Genomic DNA, 15,170 nt, shown 5'->3' on the forward strand with positions numbered 1-15,170 from the left:
TTAATTTCAGCTTTTGATTCATCCAGCCTGGCATTTGACATGATGCACTCTGCATATGAATTCAATAAGTGAGGGGACAATATACAATATTTTCACACTCCTTTTCCAATCTGGAACTAATTAGTGCTCAATGTCCAGTTCTAACAATTGCTTCTTGGTCCACATAGAGATTTCTCAGGAGATAAGTAAGATGATTTGGTACTACCATTTCTTTGAGGACTTGCCACATTTTGCGGGGATCCACACAACCAAAGGCAATGAAGCAGACATAGTTCTTTTTTTCTGGAACTCCTTTGCTTTTTCTGTAATTGAGCAAAAAGTGGCAATTTGGTCTCTAGTTCCTATACTTCTTCAGAAATCAGTTTGCTCTGTTGATAATTCTTGGTTCACATATGCTGAAGGTTATTTTGCAAAATCTTCAGCATAATCTTGTTTATGTGTGAAATGAATACAATTGTTCAGTAATTTACCTATTCCTTAGCATTGCCCTTTTTTAAGATTGGGATATAAACTGATCTTTTATCAATCTAGTAGCCACTGTTGAGGTTTCCAAATTTGCTGGCATCTTGAATGTAGGACTTTAACAGCATCATCTTTCATGGTTTTAAATAGCATAGCTTAAATCCTGACTATTCCACGAGCCTAATTGTTAGCAATGCTTCCTAATCCTCACTTAAATTCATTCTATAAGATGCCTGCTTCTGAATTGATAACTATATCATCATGGTTATTAATAATGTTCAGATCTTTCTTGGATAGGTGTATTCTAGCAGCTCTTCATATTCTCTTTTATTTCCTTTATGTCCCTACCATTTTTCCTTTTGTCTTGTTTTCTTTTTTTTTCCAGCAATTTTTAAAGTCTCATCACATATCCATTTTGATTTCTTGCTCTTCTTTTCCTTTGGAATTTTTGTTGTTGTTACTGCCTCATGTAAGACATTGCAAACTTTTGTTCATATTTCTTCAGGCATTCTGTCTACTAGGTATAACCCATTAAGTGTAATAATTATCTCCTATTCATAAGGGATATTGTATAGGTGATACCTGTATGGTATGAACTTTCTTCAATTTAAGTCTGACAAGGCAATGATGGATGTATGGTGGGGGTGAGTCAATGCTGAACTCATTAAGAAACAAATAATAGAGAATGTTATGGGGACCAGTAAGTTGCATGTATCAACATTTCATTAAGCTAAAATTTGGGTTAAATGAAATATATATTACCTTTGAAAAAAATGACAAAGGGAAAGTCTAGAAGCAGCTTTGGGTTGCTATTGCAGGTATTCCTCACTATAACAATTCATTTTAGGAGCTGGGCATGGTGTAAGAAGCAAAATATGATTTCAATTCTTGAAAGCCTGGCTAGAGGTTGTATTGTTCTGGAATCTCTCTTTACTTCATTTTACATCCACATTTCATTCCCTTTCTGCCTGTCCTTATGATTCTCTGGACCTCGTTTCCATTTTCTCGTGGTGGGTTCTTTCTCTCTTTCTCTCTCATCTTTACCTACTTTCTCTGGTCTTCCTCTCTGCACTCTGTCTTAGAATTTCTTTTTTGCTCATACTTAATAAATACTTATTGGCTGTTGTACTGCTTTGCTTGCCAATGAAACAGTACCTTCAGAATTGAACCCTGTCTCAGTGGGAGCCAGAAGATGGAGGAAGTCATATTACATGAAAGCAAATTTGTTTCAGGTTAAATATGTGCAATTCTTTTAAACATATGTCCATATTTGTCATGTTGTACAAGAAAAATAGGAACAAAACCAAAAAACACAGAAGAAAGAAAACAAAACAAACAGGTGATAATACTATCTTTGTTCCATATTCATTCTCTACACTGGATGCCGGTGGTGTTTTCCATCCCAAAACTATTTGAATTGAGGCATGAGCTTTGTACAACAAACCCATTCACAACACTCAGATGGACAAAGTGTGGGAGATGAGACTATCACCTACTACCATAATGTGCTGAATTTGAGCCCACTCTTTCCATGATTGCTGTGCTTATTGGTGGGAGAATAAGTCACCAATCTTTTCTGTGGAGAGAGTCTTCCTCCTCATTGTTCCGAATATACTAATTTAGGAAATATTTTTGCTAAAAGCTATGTAAATTTACGGTTCATTATTTAAGAGAAGTAGACTAGTGGAAGCTTCTGATCTAAAGTCATAGGAGCAGCCCCGTATAAGAATACCCCTATAACATGAAGTAACAGCCAACTTCTGCATACCCTGTCTGTGGATGTGAGTATGAATCAGGCAAATACATCTCCAACAGACATTTGAATGACAGAATTATCTTATTAGTAATTCAGCATGTTCAGAGAATTCATGGAGGTGTGTAATATGGTTCAAGGGGTTCCAAGTCACCTATATCCAAGTTGCAATTTAATTCACTGTTTGATATCCAATGTTATCCTCCTTACCCAAGTAAAGGTTAAGGCATATTTCTAATGATTCATTTCTAAAGGAAAAAAAACTTAACATCACTTGCCTAATACTAAGAGTAACAATAATAAAAACAATAAATATTTGATTAGCACATCAAATTTTGAAATTATTTTATATCTCTTATCTCATGTGTTTCTCATAACAAGCATAACAACTATTTTCTTCATTTTACATATGAAGAAACTGAGGCCTGAATGGTGGAGTGACTTCCACAGAGAATAAACATTTGAACCACCCAATAAGTATCTGGATTCAAGGATTCCTGAATATTTCCTCTAACCAATGAACCCCAGATATTGATGAGATTCTTTGTGCTCTCCTCTAAATACTTCTCAAGAATTGTCTCCAATTTGTCTTTTCTTTGGCCACAAGCAACAACTACTCCATTTCTCTTCTGATTTTTGAAGATTTTAATGACACAACTGTGAGCATTTACTGTTAATTACCAAATTGGATACTCTTCCCTGAGTTTTCTTGTGCATATGTCTGGGTTTACATGAAGGTAGAACTGTGTTTGTAAATGTGACTAATTCTCTCCAAATTTGACAAAAGGTCACTAATCCACTGTCTCATTAAGCCTAGATACTGCCCTAGGAGTTCTCAGGGTATCCCTACAAAAGATACCATAGTATAGATATTGGACTTGTTCCCCAAAGTGGCAAAGAGGTGTCTAGTAATGGATTGTGTGACACTGACTGATGATTACCTGAGCTCTGTGAAGCCAGACTTAATTCCTGGTTGAATTTTCATTCCTTCTAAGGCTTATCAGTCAGCCATCAAATGGTAACAGCATTGTGCTCAGGATAGGCGAGCCACAAGGACAAAATCCCAAGTGCCTGAAGTCCTGAAGTATGAGATTCAGAGATGCCTTCTCCTGGATGTGTGGAAGTGTGTGTATCTTCATGTTCCCAGGGACCATATAGGCTAGAAATCCCTGCTGTGATTTGAGAGTCCAGATATGGGAACAAGGTTTTTGTGACTGACCAAAGTATTCACTAAGAAATCCAAGAATGGAGCATTTTAGGCTCGTCACAGCCTCCTGCAGCTTCACCCCTCCCAGGACTTTGTCCCAGGACTGTCATGTGGAACTTGGGCAATCTGGGAAGGGGAAGTGCAGCAACGTGGATGTAATGGAAGAAGGGAGCACCTGCCTGTGTGATGATGAATGTGTGTAAGGCTGCTGGGGTATAAGGAAGGTCTTGCTGCACTGTCTATCCATGTGAAGTGCTTTGTGTCCTCACTTGGAAGATACTGAAGAATGGAACACTAGCTCCCATAGAGTCCTAAACTTTTGCACCAAAATCAAAGACTGATTATGGGATTGCTCTGTCCTGGGGAATGCATACTTAGTGCAGTGTTCTTATACTTAGTTCCAAAAGGCTGCTAAGTAGTACAATGGACTGAGGGATGAAAGCGGGAAAACCTGAGGCAAACTCCAGCCTCAAACACTTAGAGTCTCAGTGAGACTGGGCAAGTCCTTCAATCTCAGTATCAGTGTCCTCAAGGGTAAAACAGGGATATAACAGCAGCTATCTCACAGGGCTCTGGTGAGGACCAACCAAGATAATCTCTTTGCAGTGTCCAGGGAAGTGCCTGGTAGCCGTAGGTGCTTAAGCAATGCTTATTTCTTTCCCTCAAGGAACCTCTGGCTCTGACTGCAGTTCTGCCGGCCTCTACAAGAGCATGCTTCTACGAGACCATGTCATAAGGATAATCTCACTTTGTCAGATTGCAGTTGGGCTCCTTGGGAACGGCTTATGCCTCTTCTTATATAGCTTGGCCAAGTTGACCAACCACAAGCTGAGGCCCATGGATGCCATTCTGGCCCAACTTGCTTTGGCCAATGCCATCATGCTGCTCTCTAAGGGGATCCCTGAAGCATTATTGTATTTCAGGTCAGTATACGTCCTAGGGAATTATGGATGTAAAATTACATTTTACATCCAAAGAGTAGGCAGAGGCTCTTCTATCTGCATTACCTGGCTCCTGAGTGCCTTTCAGGCAGTTATCATCAGTCCCAACAGCTCTAGGTTGGCCATTCTCAAGACCAAAACCACAAAGTACATCAGACCCGCGTGTGTCCTGTGCTGGATGTTCACCATGCTCATAGATATTTATGTACCAATGTATATAAGAGGCCCAAAGGACAGCAACCAAAGCCACATCAGGGGAATGGACCTTCAGTATTGCTACTGGGAAAATGTGCTTTCAGACATCAGTCTCCTGTCCTCTCTTCGAGACCTCTCATTTGTAGGCTGCATGAGTTTTGCCAGTAGCTACATGGTGTTTCTCCTGCACAGACACCATCAGAGAACCCAACAGATTCACAGCACCAGACCCTCTCCAAGGAGATCTCCAGAGATCAAGGCCACCCAAACCATCTTGCTGCTGGTGGGCACCTTTATCACAACTTACTGTGTGAGCTGTGGCTTTTTGCTACTTAATGTGTACTCTGTCAGTTCCAATATCTGGGGAGGAAATGCATCCTTGTTTATTACATTGTGTTTCCCAGTAATCAGTCCCTTTTTACTGATTCACATTGAAGGGAATCAATCCAGCTGTGCTCCCTTCTGGAGGACCAGTCCTCATCCTCAGCAGAAGTCTTAGGCTTTCCAGTGATCTCCATGGCTTCATTCTATATTTATATAACACTTCTTAGTAAAGACTTTCTGGGAAAGGCCTTGATCAATCTGGCCCCATCCTAATAATAAAAAAGCAAAATGGACCATTCCAAGGCCTTCTGGTCACAGCTTGCAGACTTGAAATAAAGAAGCTGTCTTTTTCCCACATCCTCCTCATAATAACCTCCCTGCCTTTGTGCTACAGGCTAACCAAGCTCAGCTCTTCTTCCCTACCTCATTCTGGATCTTCCTACGTTCTTTCTCTACCACATCATAGCAGTCTTCAGAATTTCTCTCCATCCTTCCTCCTTTATCCCCAGACTTACACAAGAAAATTCTTGCAGCCCTGTAGCCCCTTCCTTTAATCACGCATTTCTTCCCATTTCCAAAAACAGCCCCAAAGCTACCATGCTCACTCCTTAAGGAAAAATCACCCCTCCCTCTCTGGACTTCCCTCTCCAGAATTCTACAACATACTTCTCAGCCTGGAAAGTAATTGCTTCAGAGATATTTGCCGACTGTCTATAAGTAATGTCCTGTACAGAAGACAAATGTGTATTTACTATCCAAAGCTCTGTGTGTGATAAAGCTGGGATCAGTTAAAACATACCCTCCTTCCATCTCTTACCAAAGGGTTGGGATTCTTTCCTTTTGGCTTCTACTAGACTTTATGAGGCTTTGAGAAAGCATTCTATTATTGAGCTGACCAGACACTGAGCCTTACTCCCATTTGTCATATAGGGCATGGGAAGCAAAAGGGAAGGGAAAGGATATAGTGCCTACTATGTGCCAGGGACAGTGGGTAGTGCTTTTTACAAATAGTCTCATTTGATCTTCACTACAACCCTAAGAGGTAGGTTTTTTATAGTTAAGGAAACTGAGGAAGAGGTTAATGACTTGCTCAGAATCATACAGCTAATAAGTGTCTAAAGTCAGATTAAGTATTTCATTTCCAAGATAAAGAACTGATTCAAATTTCTAAGAAAAATACCCGTTTCCCAAACAAATGGTCTCAGAAAAGAAAAAGGCTTCTAAAAGGAAGAAACTCAAGTTTTCCATAGCTAGATAAAAAAGATATTCCAAGTCATTATTTATAGAAATATAAACGTTTAAAATTCTGCTCTTCTGCTACTTCACACAGCCTGGAAAAGATACCCTCCCCCAAAAAAGAGAAAGTGATAAATATTGGAGGAACTGTGAGCAAAGAGGCACATTGACTCACCACTAGTGAGTGATCCCCAAGTTTGGAGTAGACACTTCCAGTTTTGATCTCCCTGGAGTCTGAGAGATTAGAAGATCCTAGGGCCCTCAGACAGATGAGAGGCAATATGAGGACTTGCAGGGTTAGAAATAATGACATCAACAGGAAGAGGAACCGAGCTCCTGTTCTGGATTGTCAGGATACATGGATCTTGAAGGAGACAAGGTTTGAGACAAATCTGGGCTGGAATATTGGTTCAGATATGCTTTATCTTTTGAAGCTCTGAGTGTCCACCTCCCAGGAGAGCATCACAGTAATAAGTATCTGCTGCTTGTTTGAATCTTTGTCATTCTTTTGTGTGAATAAAATAGTAATTCTACACCCCATTTACATTTTACATCCATAATGCCCTGTAATAAAAATGATCTCATTTTAGTCCAAGGGGAGAAAGTAATAGGCCCTAATGTCTACTTAGTTTGATTGACAGAGTTTATTTTCTATGAAAACTCTTGAGTTCAGTCAATTGTTCTTTCTGATGACAAAATGTGATACTGACCAGAAGATGAGTTCTCTGTTCTGTCTAACTTTATATTGATTTTCTACCAGATTCTCTGCTTGGGGCAATTGGTGCCGCAGTGAATAGAGCTCCAGAGTCAGTTTGGGGTGGTTGGAACTTCACCATGATATAGACGTTAAGTCAGATTCTACTTCCTCTACTGTATAGTAGTTATCCAAACTGGGCTTTCAAGTTCTTTTTCTCCAGGGATCTGGGGTGAAGAGATTGAGGTTGAGAGAGGTTGAGAAAAGAGGTTGGACTTGATCCATGAGCGTAAATCCAGAATTGAGCTTTCTGTGGGTACTGTGCCCTTGGCCTAAGAGCAAAGGCTTGTAATTAGTTACACCTTTATTTGAGGGCTGTTAACAGAGTGAATATGAAAAGCAAGGCACATTCGTGTAGCACACAAGTGAGAAAAAGAGCACTAACTCCCACGACTGGGAAAAGTAGCAGTAATTGAAACTTTTGTTGGAAACAACATGGTTTTGAAGACATTGAAGTAATTGACGAATGGGGAAAAGGGAATTTCTGGAAACGAACTGAAATGGCAGTCAGGAAAGAGCAATATCTATTGACCCATAGATGTACTGCCTCCTCTCCACAAAATCCTTATTTAGCATACCACCAAGCTCCCAGTCACAGGGCTGCCAAAGAAGTCACCCTGGATTCTTCCCTCTCTCTCCACAGCCTCCCCACCTTTATTCAATCCATGGAAAAGGCCAGTCAATTTTACTTTGATGATACTGCCCCTATCTATCCTGGTCCAGGTCTTCATCACCTATAATTGGAAATTACATTATCCTCCTAATGGATCTGCCTCCTATTCTAATCCAATTCTTCACTAAACCTCTAGAGTGTAAATCACAGGTCTGATCATGTTTCAAATATCCCTAAATTCATTCAATGCCAGAATCTCCCTATCATTACCCAGAATATAAAATTAAAGGATCATACTTTTCCAGTGTTCATATATCACATTTCACACATGCATATGCACACAACATACAAACATACACAGAGAGACATATGTGCGCATACACACACACACACACACACACACACACTTTCTCTCTCTTTTTCTCTCTCTCCAGTGAAACTGTTCTCTTATTATTCTTTGAACAGGACCCTCTTTATCTTTTGATACTGGGTATAGGTTATCTCCCATTTTTAGAATGTTATTCCTCCTCATCTCCACATCCTAGATTCCATGATATTTTTCAAATCCCTGCTAAAATTTTTCTTTCAACAAAAAATTCCCTCATAATTCTTATGTCCACCCTTTATTTATTTTTTATTAAAGCTTTTTATTTACAAAACATATGCATGGATAATTTTACAACATTGACCACTGCAAAAACCTTTGGTTCCAAATTTTCCCCTCCTTCCCCTAACTCCTTCCCCTAGATGCCAAGTAGTCCAATACATATTAAATATGTTACAATATATATTAAATCCAATTTAAGTATACATGTTTATATAGTTATCTTGCTGCACAAGAAAAATTGGATCAAGAAGGGGAAAAAATCCTGAGGGGGGAAAAAATGCAAGCAAACAACAGAAAGAGGGAAAATGTTATGTTGTGGTCCACACTCAGTTCCCCCAGTCCTTTCACTGGGTGTAGATGGCTCTTTTCATTACTGAACAATTGGAACTATTTTGAATCATCTCTTTGCTGAAGAGAACTACATCTATCAGAGCTGATCATTGTATACTCTTGTTGTTGCTATGTGTAATGATGTCCTTGTTCTGCTCATTTCACTTAGCATCAGTTCATATGAGTTTCTCCAGGCCTCTCTAAAATCATACTGCTGGTCCTTTCTTACAGAACAATAGTATTCATATACCATAATTTATTCAGCCATTCTCCAATTTATGGGCATCCACTCAGTTTCCAATTTCTTGTCACTACAAAAAGGGCTGCCACAAACATTTTTGCACATGTGGGTCCCTTTCCTTCCTTGAAGATCTCCTTGCGATATAAACCCAGTAGAAACACTGCTGGGTCAAACAGTATGCACAGTTTGATAACTATTTGAGCATAGTTCTAAAATGCTTTCCAGAAGGGTTGGATCACTTCACAGTTCCACCAACAATGTATCAGTGTCCCAGTTTCCCACATCCCCTCCAACATTCGTCATTATCTTATCCTGTCATCTTAGTCAATTTGACAGGTGTGTAATGGTATCTCAGAGTTGTCTTAATTTGCATTTCTCTGATCAATCGTGAATTAGAGCACTTTTTCATATGACTAGAAATAATTTCAATTTCTTCATCTGAAAATTGTCTATTCATATCCTTTGACCATTTATCAATTGGAGAATGGCTTGATTTCTTATAAATTTGAGTTGATTCTCTATATATTTTAGAAATGAGGCCTTTATCAGAATCTTTGATTGTAAAAATGTTTTCCTAGTTTATTGCTTCCCTTCTAATCTTGTCTGCATTAATTTTGTTTGTACAAAAACTTTCTTACTTAATATAATCAGAGTTATTTATTTTGTCATCAATAATGATCTCTCATTCTTCTTTGGTCACAAATTCCTTTTTCCTCCACAGGTCTGAGAGGTAAACTATCCTATGTTCTTCTAATTTATTTACAATCTCATTCTTTATACCTAAATCATGAACCCATTTCAATCTTATCTTGGCATATGTTGGTAGGTGTAAACCAATGCCTAGTTTCTGCCATACTAGCTTTCAATTTTCCCAGCAGTTTTTGTCAAATAATGAATTCTTATCCCAAAAGATGGGGTCTTTGGCTTTGTCAAACACTACATTACTATAGTCATTGACTATTTCATCCTGTGAACCTAACCTATTCCACTTATCAACTAGTCTATTTCTTAGCCAATATCAAATGGTTTGGATGACTGCTGATTTTTAATATAGTTTTAGATCTGGTATGGCTAGTCCACCTTCATTTGCTTTTTTTTTTCACTAATTCCCTTGAAATTCTTGACCTTTGGTTCTTTCTGATTAATTTTGTTGTTATTTTTTCTAGGTCAGTAAAATAGTTTCATGGGAGTTTGATTGATATAGCACTAAATAAATACATTAATTTAGATAGTATTGTCATCTTTATTACATTCACTCAACCTATCCAAGAGCACTTGATATTTTTCTAATTGTTTAGATCTAATTTTATTTGTGTGGAAACTGTTTTATAGTTTTGTTCATATAGTTCCTGACTTTCCCTTGGCAGGTAGATTCCCAAATATTTTATACTATTAGCAGTTATTTTAAATGAATTTCTCTTTGTGTCTCTTGCTATTGCATTTTGTTAGTGATGTATTAAAAATGCTGATGATTTATGTGGATTTATTTTGTATCCTGCAATTTTGCTAAAGTTGTGGATTATTTCTGAAGTTTTTTTAGTTGATTCTCTAAGTACACTATTACATCATCTGCAAAGAGTGATAATTTGGTTTCTTCATTACCTACTCTAATTCCTTTAATCTCTTTTTCTTCTCTTATTGCCAAAGCTAGCATTTCTAATACAATATTGAATACTAATGGTGATAGTGGTCAATCTTATTTCACTGCTGATCTTATTGAGAATGGTTCCGGTTTATTCCCATTACATAGGATGCTTGCTGATGGTTTTAAATAGACGCTACTAGTTTTGTTTTTTTTTAAGTTGATTTATTCCTATACTCTCTAGTGTTTTTAATAGGAATGGATGTTGGATTTTATCAAATCCTTTTTCTGCATCTATTGAGATAATCATATGGTTTTTGTTACTTTGATTATTGACATAGTCAATTATGCTAATAATTTTCCTAATATTGAACCAACCCTTCATTCCTGGTATAAACTGTATTTGGTCATGGTATATTATCCTGGGGATGGTTTTCTGGAATCTCTTTGCTAATATTTAGTTCAAGATTTTTGTATCAATATTCATCAGGGAGATGGGTCTATAATTTTCTTTTTCTGTTTTCATCCTACCTGGTTTAGGTATCAGTATCATGTCTGTGTCATAAAAGGAATTTGTAGGAGTCCTTCGTTCCCTTTTTTTTTTTTTTCAAATAGTTTATATAGCATTGGAGTTAATTGTTCTTTAAATGTTTGATAGAATTCACATGTAAATCCATCTGGTCCTAGAGATTTTTTTTTAGGGAGTTGATTAATAGTTTTTCCTATTTCTTTTTCTAAAATAAGATTATTCAAGTAATTTATTTCCTCTTCTGTTAATCTGGGAAATCTATATTTTTGTAGGTATTCCTCCATTTCACTTCGGTTATCAAATTTATTGGCATAAAGTTGGGCAAAGTAACTTCTAATTGTTGCTTTAAATTCTTCTTCATTGGTGGAAACTTTTCCCTTTTCATTTTTGAGACTAACAATTTGATTTTACTCTTTCCTTTTTCTAATCAAATTAGCTAAAGGTTTATCTATTTTGTTGGCTTTTTCATAAAACCAACTCTTAGTTTAATTTATTAATTCAATAGTTTTTTTTTTGCTTTCACTTTTATTAATTTCTTCTTCTATTTTTAGAATTTCAAGTTTGGTATTTGATTGGGTATTTTTAATTTGTTCTTTTCCTAGCTTTTTTAGTTTAAGCCCAATTCACTCATTTTTTCTTTATTTTATGCAAGTAAGCATCTAGAGATATAAAATTTCCCCGTATTACCACTTTGGCTGCATCCCACAAATTTTGGTATGTTGTCTCATTATTGTCATTCTCCTTATTTCACCCATTCATTCTTTAGGATGAGATTATTTAGTTTCCAATTACTTTTCGGTTGATTTTCCCCTGGCTTTCTATTGAATGTAATTTTTATTGCATTGTGATCTGAAAAAAAATGCATTTACTATTTCTGCCTTTCTTCATTTGATTTGAAAGTTTTTATGTCTTAATATACAGTCAATTTTTTTATAGGTTCCATGAGCTGCCAAGAAGAAAATGTACTCCTCTCTGTCTCCATTCACTTTTCTCCAAAGATCATATGTAACTTTTCCAGTATTCTATTTATCTCTTTAACTTCTATTATTTATTTTGTGGTTTGATTTATCTAATTCTGAGAGAGCAAGGTTGAGATTTCCCACTATTATAATTTTGCTGTGTTAACTTCTCCTTTACAAATTTCCATGCTATACCACTTGGTGCATATATATTTAGTATTGATATTGCTTTATTATCTATGGTACCATTTAAGAAGATATAGTTTCCTTCCTTATCTCTTTTAATTAAATCAATTTTTGCTTTTGCTTGATCTGAAATCAGGATGGCTAAGCCTGATTTTTTTTACTTCACCTGAAGCATAATAAATTCTGCTCTAGTCCTTTACTTTCACTCTGTATATATCACCCTGCTTTAAATGTGTTTCTTGTAAATAACATATTTTGGTTTGTGGCAGCCCTCTTTGTAGAGGCTAGAAACTGGAAAATGAATGGATATCCATCAATTGGAGAATGGTTGGGTAAATTGTGGTATATGAATGTTATGGAATATTATTGTTCTGTAAGAAATGACCAGTAGGATGAATACAGAGAGGCTTAGAGAGACTTACCGGAACTGATGCTAAGTGAAATGAACAGAACCAGGAGATTATTATATACTTCAACAATGATACTGTATGAGGATGTATTCTGATGGAAGTAGATTTCTTTGATAAAGAGATCTAACTCAGTTTCAATTGATCAATGATGGACAGAAGCAGCTACACCCAAAGAAAGAACACTGAGAAATGAATGTAAACTGTTTGTATTTTAGTTTTTCTTCCCAGGTTATTTCTACCTTCTGAATCCAATTCTCCCTGTGCAACAAGAGAACTGTTCGGTTCTGCACACATATATTGTATCTAAGATATACCATGACATATTTAACATGTATAGGACTGCTTGCCATCTGGGGGAGGGGGTGGAGGAAGAGAGGGGGAAAATCAGAACAGAGGTGAGTGCAAGGGATAATGTTGTAAAAAATTACCCTGGCATGGGTTCTATCAATAAAAAGTTATTTAAAAAAAACATATTTTGGAATTCTGGTTTTTAGTCTGCTCTCCACTTACATTTTATGGGAGAGTTCACTCATTCACATTTACTGTTAAAAATACTAATTCTTCTGGAGAGCTCAAAAATTTATCAAACTGTGCATACCCTTTGATCCAGCAGTGTTTCTACTGGGATTATATCCCAAAGAGATCCTAAACAAGGGAAAGGGGTCTGCAAAAATGTTTGTGACAGCCCTCTTTGTAGTGGCAAGAAATTGGAAACTTAGTGGATGCCCACCAATTGGAGAATGGCTGAATAAATTATGATATATGAATGCTATGAAATACTATTGTTCTGTAAAAAACAACCAGCAGGATGATTTAGAGAAGCCTGGAGAGACCTACATAAACTGATGCTAAGTTAAATGAGCAGAATCAGGAGATCATTATAAATGGCAACAACAACCATACAACGATTAATTCTGATGGAAGTGGCTCTCTTCAATATTGAGATGATTCAAACCAGTTCCACTTGTGCAGTGACAAAGAGAGTCATCCATACCCAGAGAGACAACCATGAGAACAGAGTGTGGACCACAACATAGCATTCTCACCCTCTCTCTTGTTATTTGCTTGCATTGCGTTTTCCTTCTCAGATTTCTTTTTCTTCTTCTTGATCTGATCTTTATTGTGCAATAAGATAATTGTATAAATATGTATACATATATTGGACCTAATAAATATTTCAACATACTTAACATGTTTTGGTCTACCTGCGAGGTAGGGGAGGGGTGGGGGGGAAGGAGGAGGAAAAGGTTATGCAAGGGTCAATGTTGGAAAAATCACCCATGCATATGTTTTGTAAATAAAAAGTTTTAATTAAAAAATAAATATATAAACAAAAATAAAACTACTAGTTCTGTATTTTCTGCTATCTTATTAACCCCAAATTATATTTTTCTTTTTTCTTTTCCCCTTTCCCTTCTTCCTAGTATTTTAGTTATGAACACCACTTGCCTCAAGCAGCCTTCCCTCTTTAGAGTCCCTCCCTCTTTCTTATACCTTTCCCCTACTATTTCTGTTTTTCCTCCTAGTTAATATACCATTTCTCTTTTCCCCTTTCCCTTCCAACTTTTCTATAAGATGAGAGAAGTTTCTCTGTGAAACCAAATATGTCTAATATTTTCTGTTAGAGCCAAATCTGATGAGAGTAAGATTCACACGATGTTCACCCTCTCTTTCTCTTCTTACCCTCAATTATAATAGGTTTTCTTTGCCTCTTTGTGAGATGTAATTTCTCTCATTTTACCTTCACTTTCCCCTTTTCCAGTACAATCCTCTCTCCATGTCTAGTTTCTTTTTTATATTATAACAGTAAAATTAGATTATACATGCACTCTCTATGTATACCCATAATAGAAATACAGTTGTCAAGAGTTCTTTTTTTTAACCTTTTTATGCTTCTCTTTGGTTCTATATTTGAAGGTCAAATTTTTTGTTTAGTTCTGGTCTTTTCATCAGAAATAAATGAAATTCACCTGTTTCATTGAATGTCCTTCTCTTCTTCCCTGAAATAAAATGCTTAGCTTATTGGGGTAGTTTATTCTTGGCTGTGTTCTAAGTTCCTTTGCCTATCAGAATATCAGATTCCAGGCCCTTTGATCCTTTAAGGTGAAAGCTGCTACATCCTGGATAATCCTTATTGTGGCTCCTCAGAATTTGAATTTTTTTTCCTGGCTGCCTGTAATGTTTTTTTCTTAGCCTGATAGTTCTGAAATTTAGCCACAATATTCCTTGGATTTCTAATTTGGGGGTTTCTTTTAGGAGGTATTCAGTGAATTCTTTCAATGGCTATATTACCTTCTGATTCTATGACATCCAGAAAGAGCTCTTTGATGATTTCCTGGAAAATAGTGTCTAGGCTCTTTTTTCCATCATGCTTTTTTGGAAGTTCAATAATCCTTGGCTTATCTCTCCTAGATCCATTTTCCAGGTCAGTTGTTTTCTCAAATAGGTATTTTACTTTTTTTCTATTTTTTCATTTTGTTGGTTTTGCTTGACTGATTCTTGATGTCTCATTGAGTCATTCATTTCCATTTGTTCAGCTCTGATTTTTAGTGAATTGTTTTCTTCATTTGTTTTTCTTTTTTTTTTTTTACTTCTTTTTGTATTTGTCCAGTTGAATTTTTAGATGAATTGTTTTGTTTTATAGATTTTTTTTCACTTTATATATTCTGTTTTTTAAGGAGTTATTTTCTTTTTTTCCATTTCACAGATTTTGCTTTACAGGGAATTGTGCTCGTTTTCCATTTTGTCAAATTTATTTTTAAGGAGTTATATGCTATTAACATTTCACCGTTTTGTAATGAATTTTCTTCAGATAATTTCTGTGTTGCCTTTTCCAAATCC

The 15,170-nt window shown here is 36.5% G+C and overlaps 1 protein-coding gene across 1 annotated transcript; it reads left to right on the top strand.

Moving 5' to 3' along the window:
* The first annotated feature begins 4,067 nt into the window (after window positions 1-4,067).
* LOC127556908 (vomeronasal type-1 receptor 4-like) lies at window positions 4,068-5,057 on the top strand. The gene has a single exon (XM_051990424.1). The coding sequence runs from the start codon at window positions 4,068-4,070 to the stop codon at window positions 5,055-5,057; it is 990 nt and encodes a 329-aa protein (XP_051846384.1).
* The last annotated feature ends 10,113 nt before the right edge of the window (window positions 5,058-15,170 follow it).

Source organism: Antechinus flavipes, chromosome 3 (genome assembly GCF_016432865.1).
Source record: "Antechinus flavipes isolate AdamAnt ecotype Samford, QLD, Australia chromosome 3, AdamAnt_v2, whole genome shotgun sequence".
In the NCBI taxonomy this organism is placed as follows: Eukaryota; Metazoa; Chordata; class Mammalia; order Dasyuromorphia; family Dasyuridae; genus Antechinus; species Antechinus flavipes.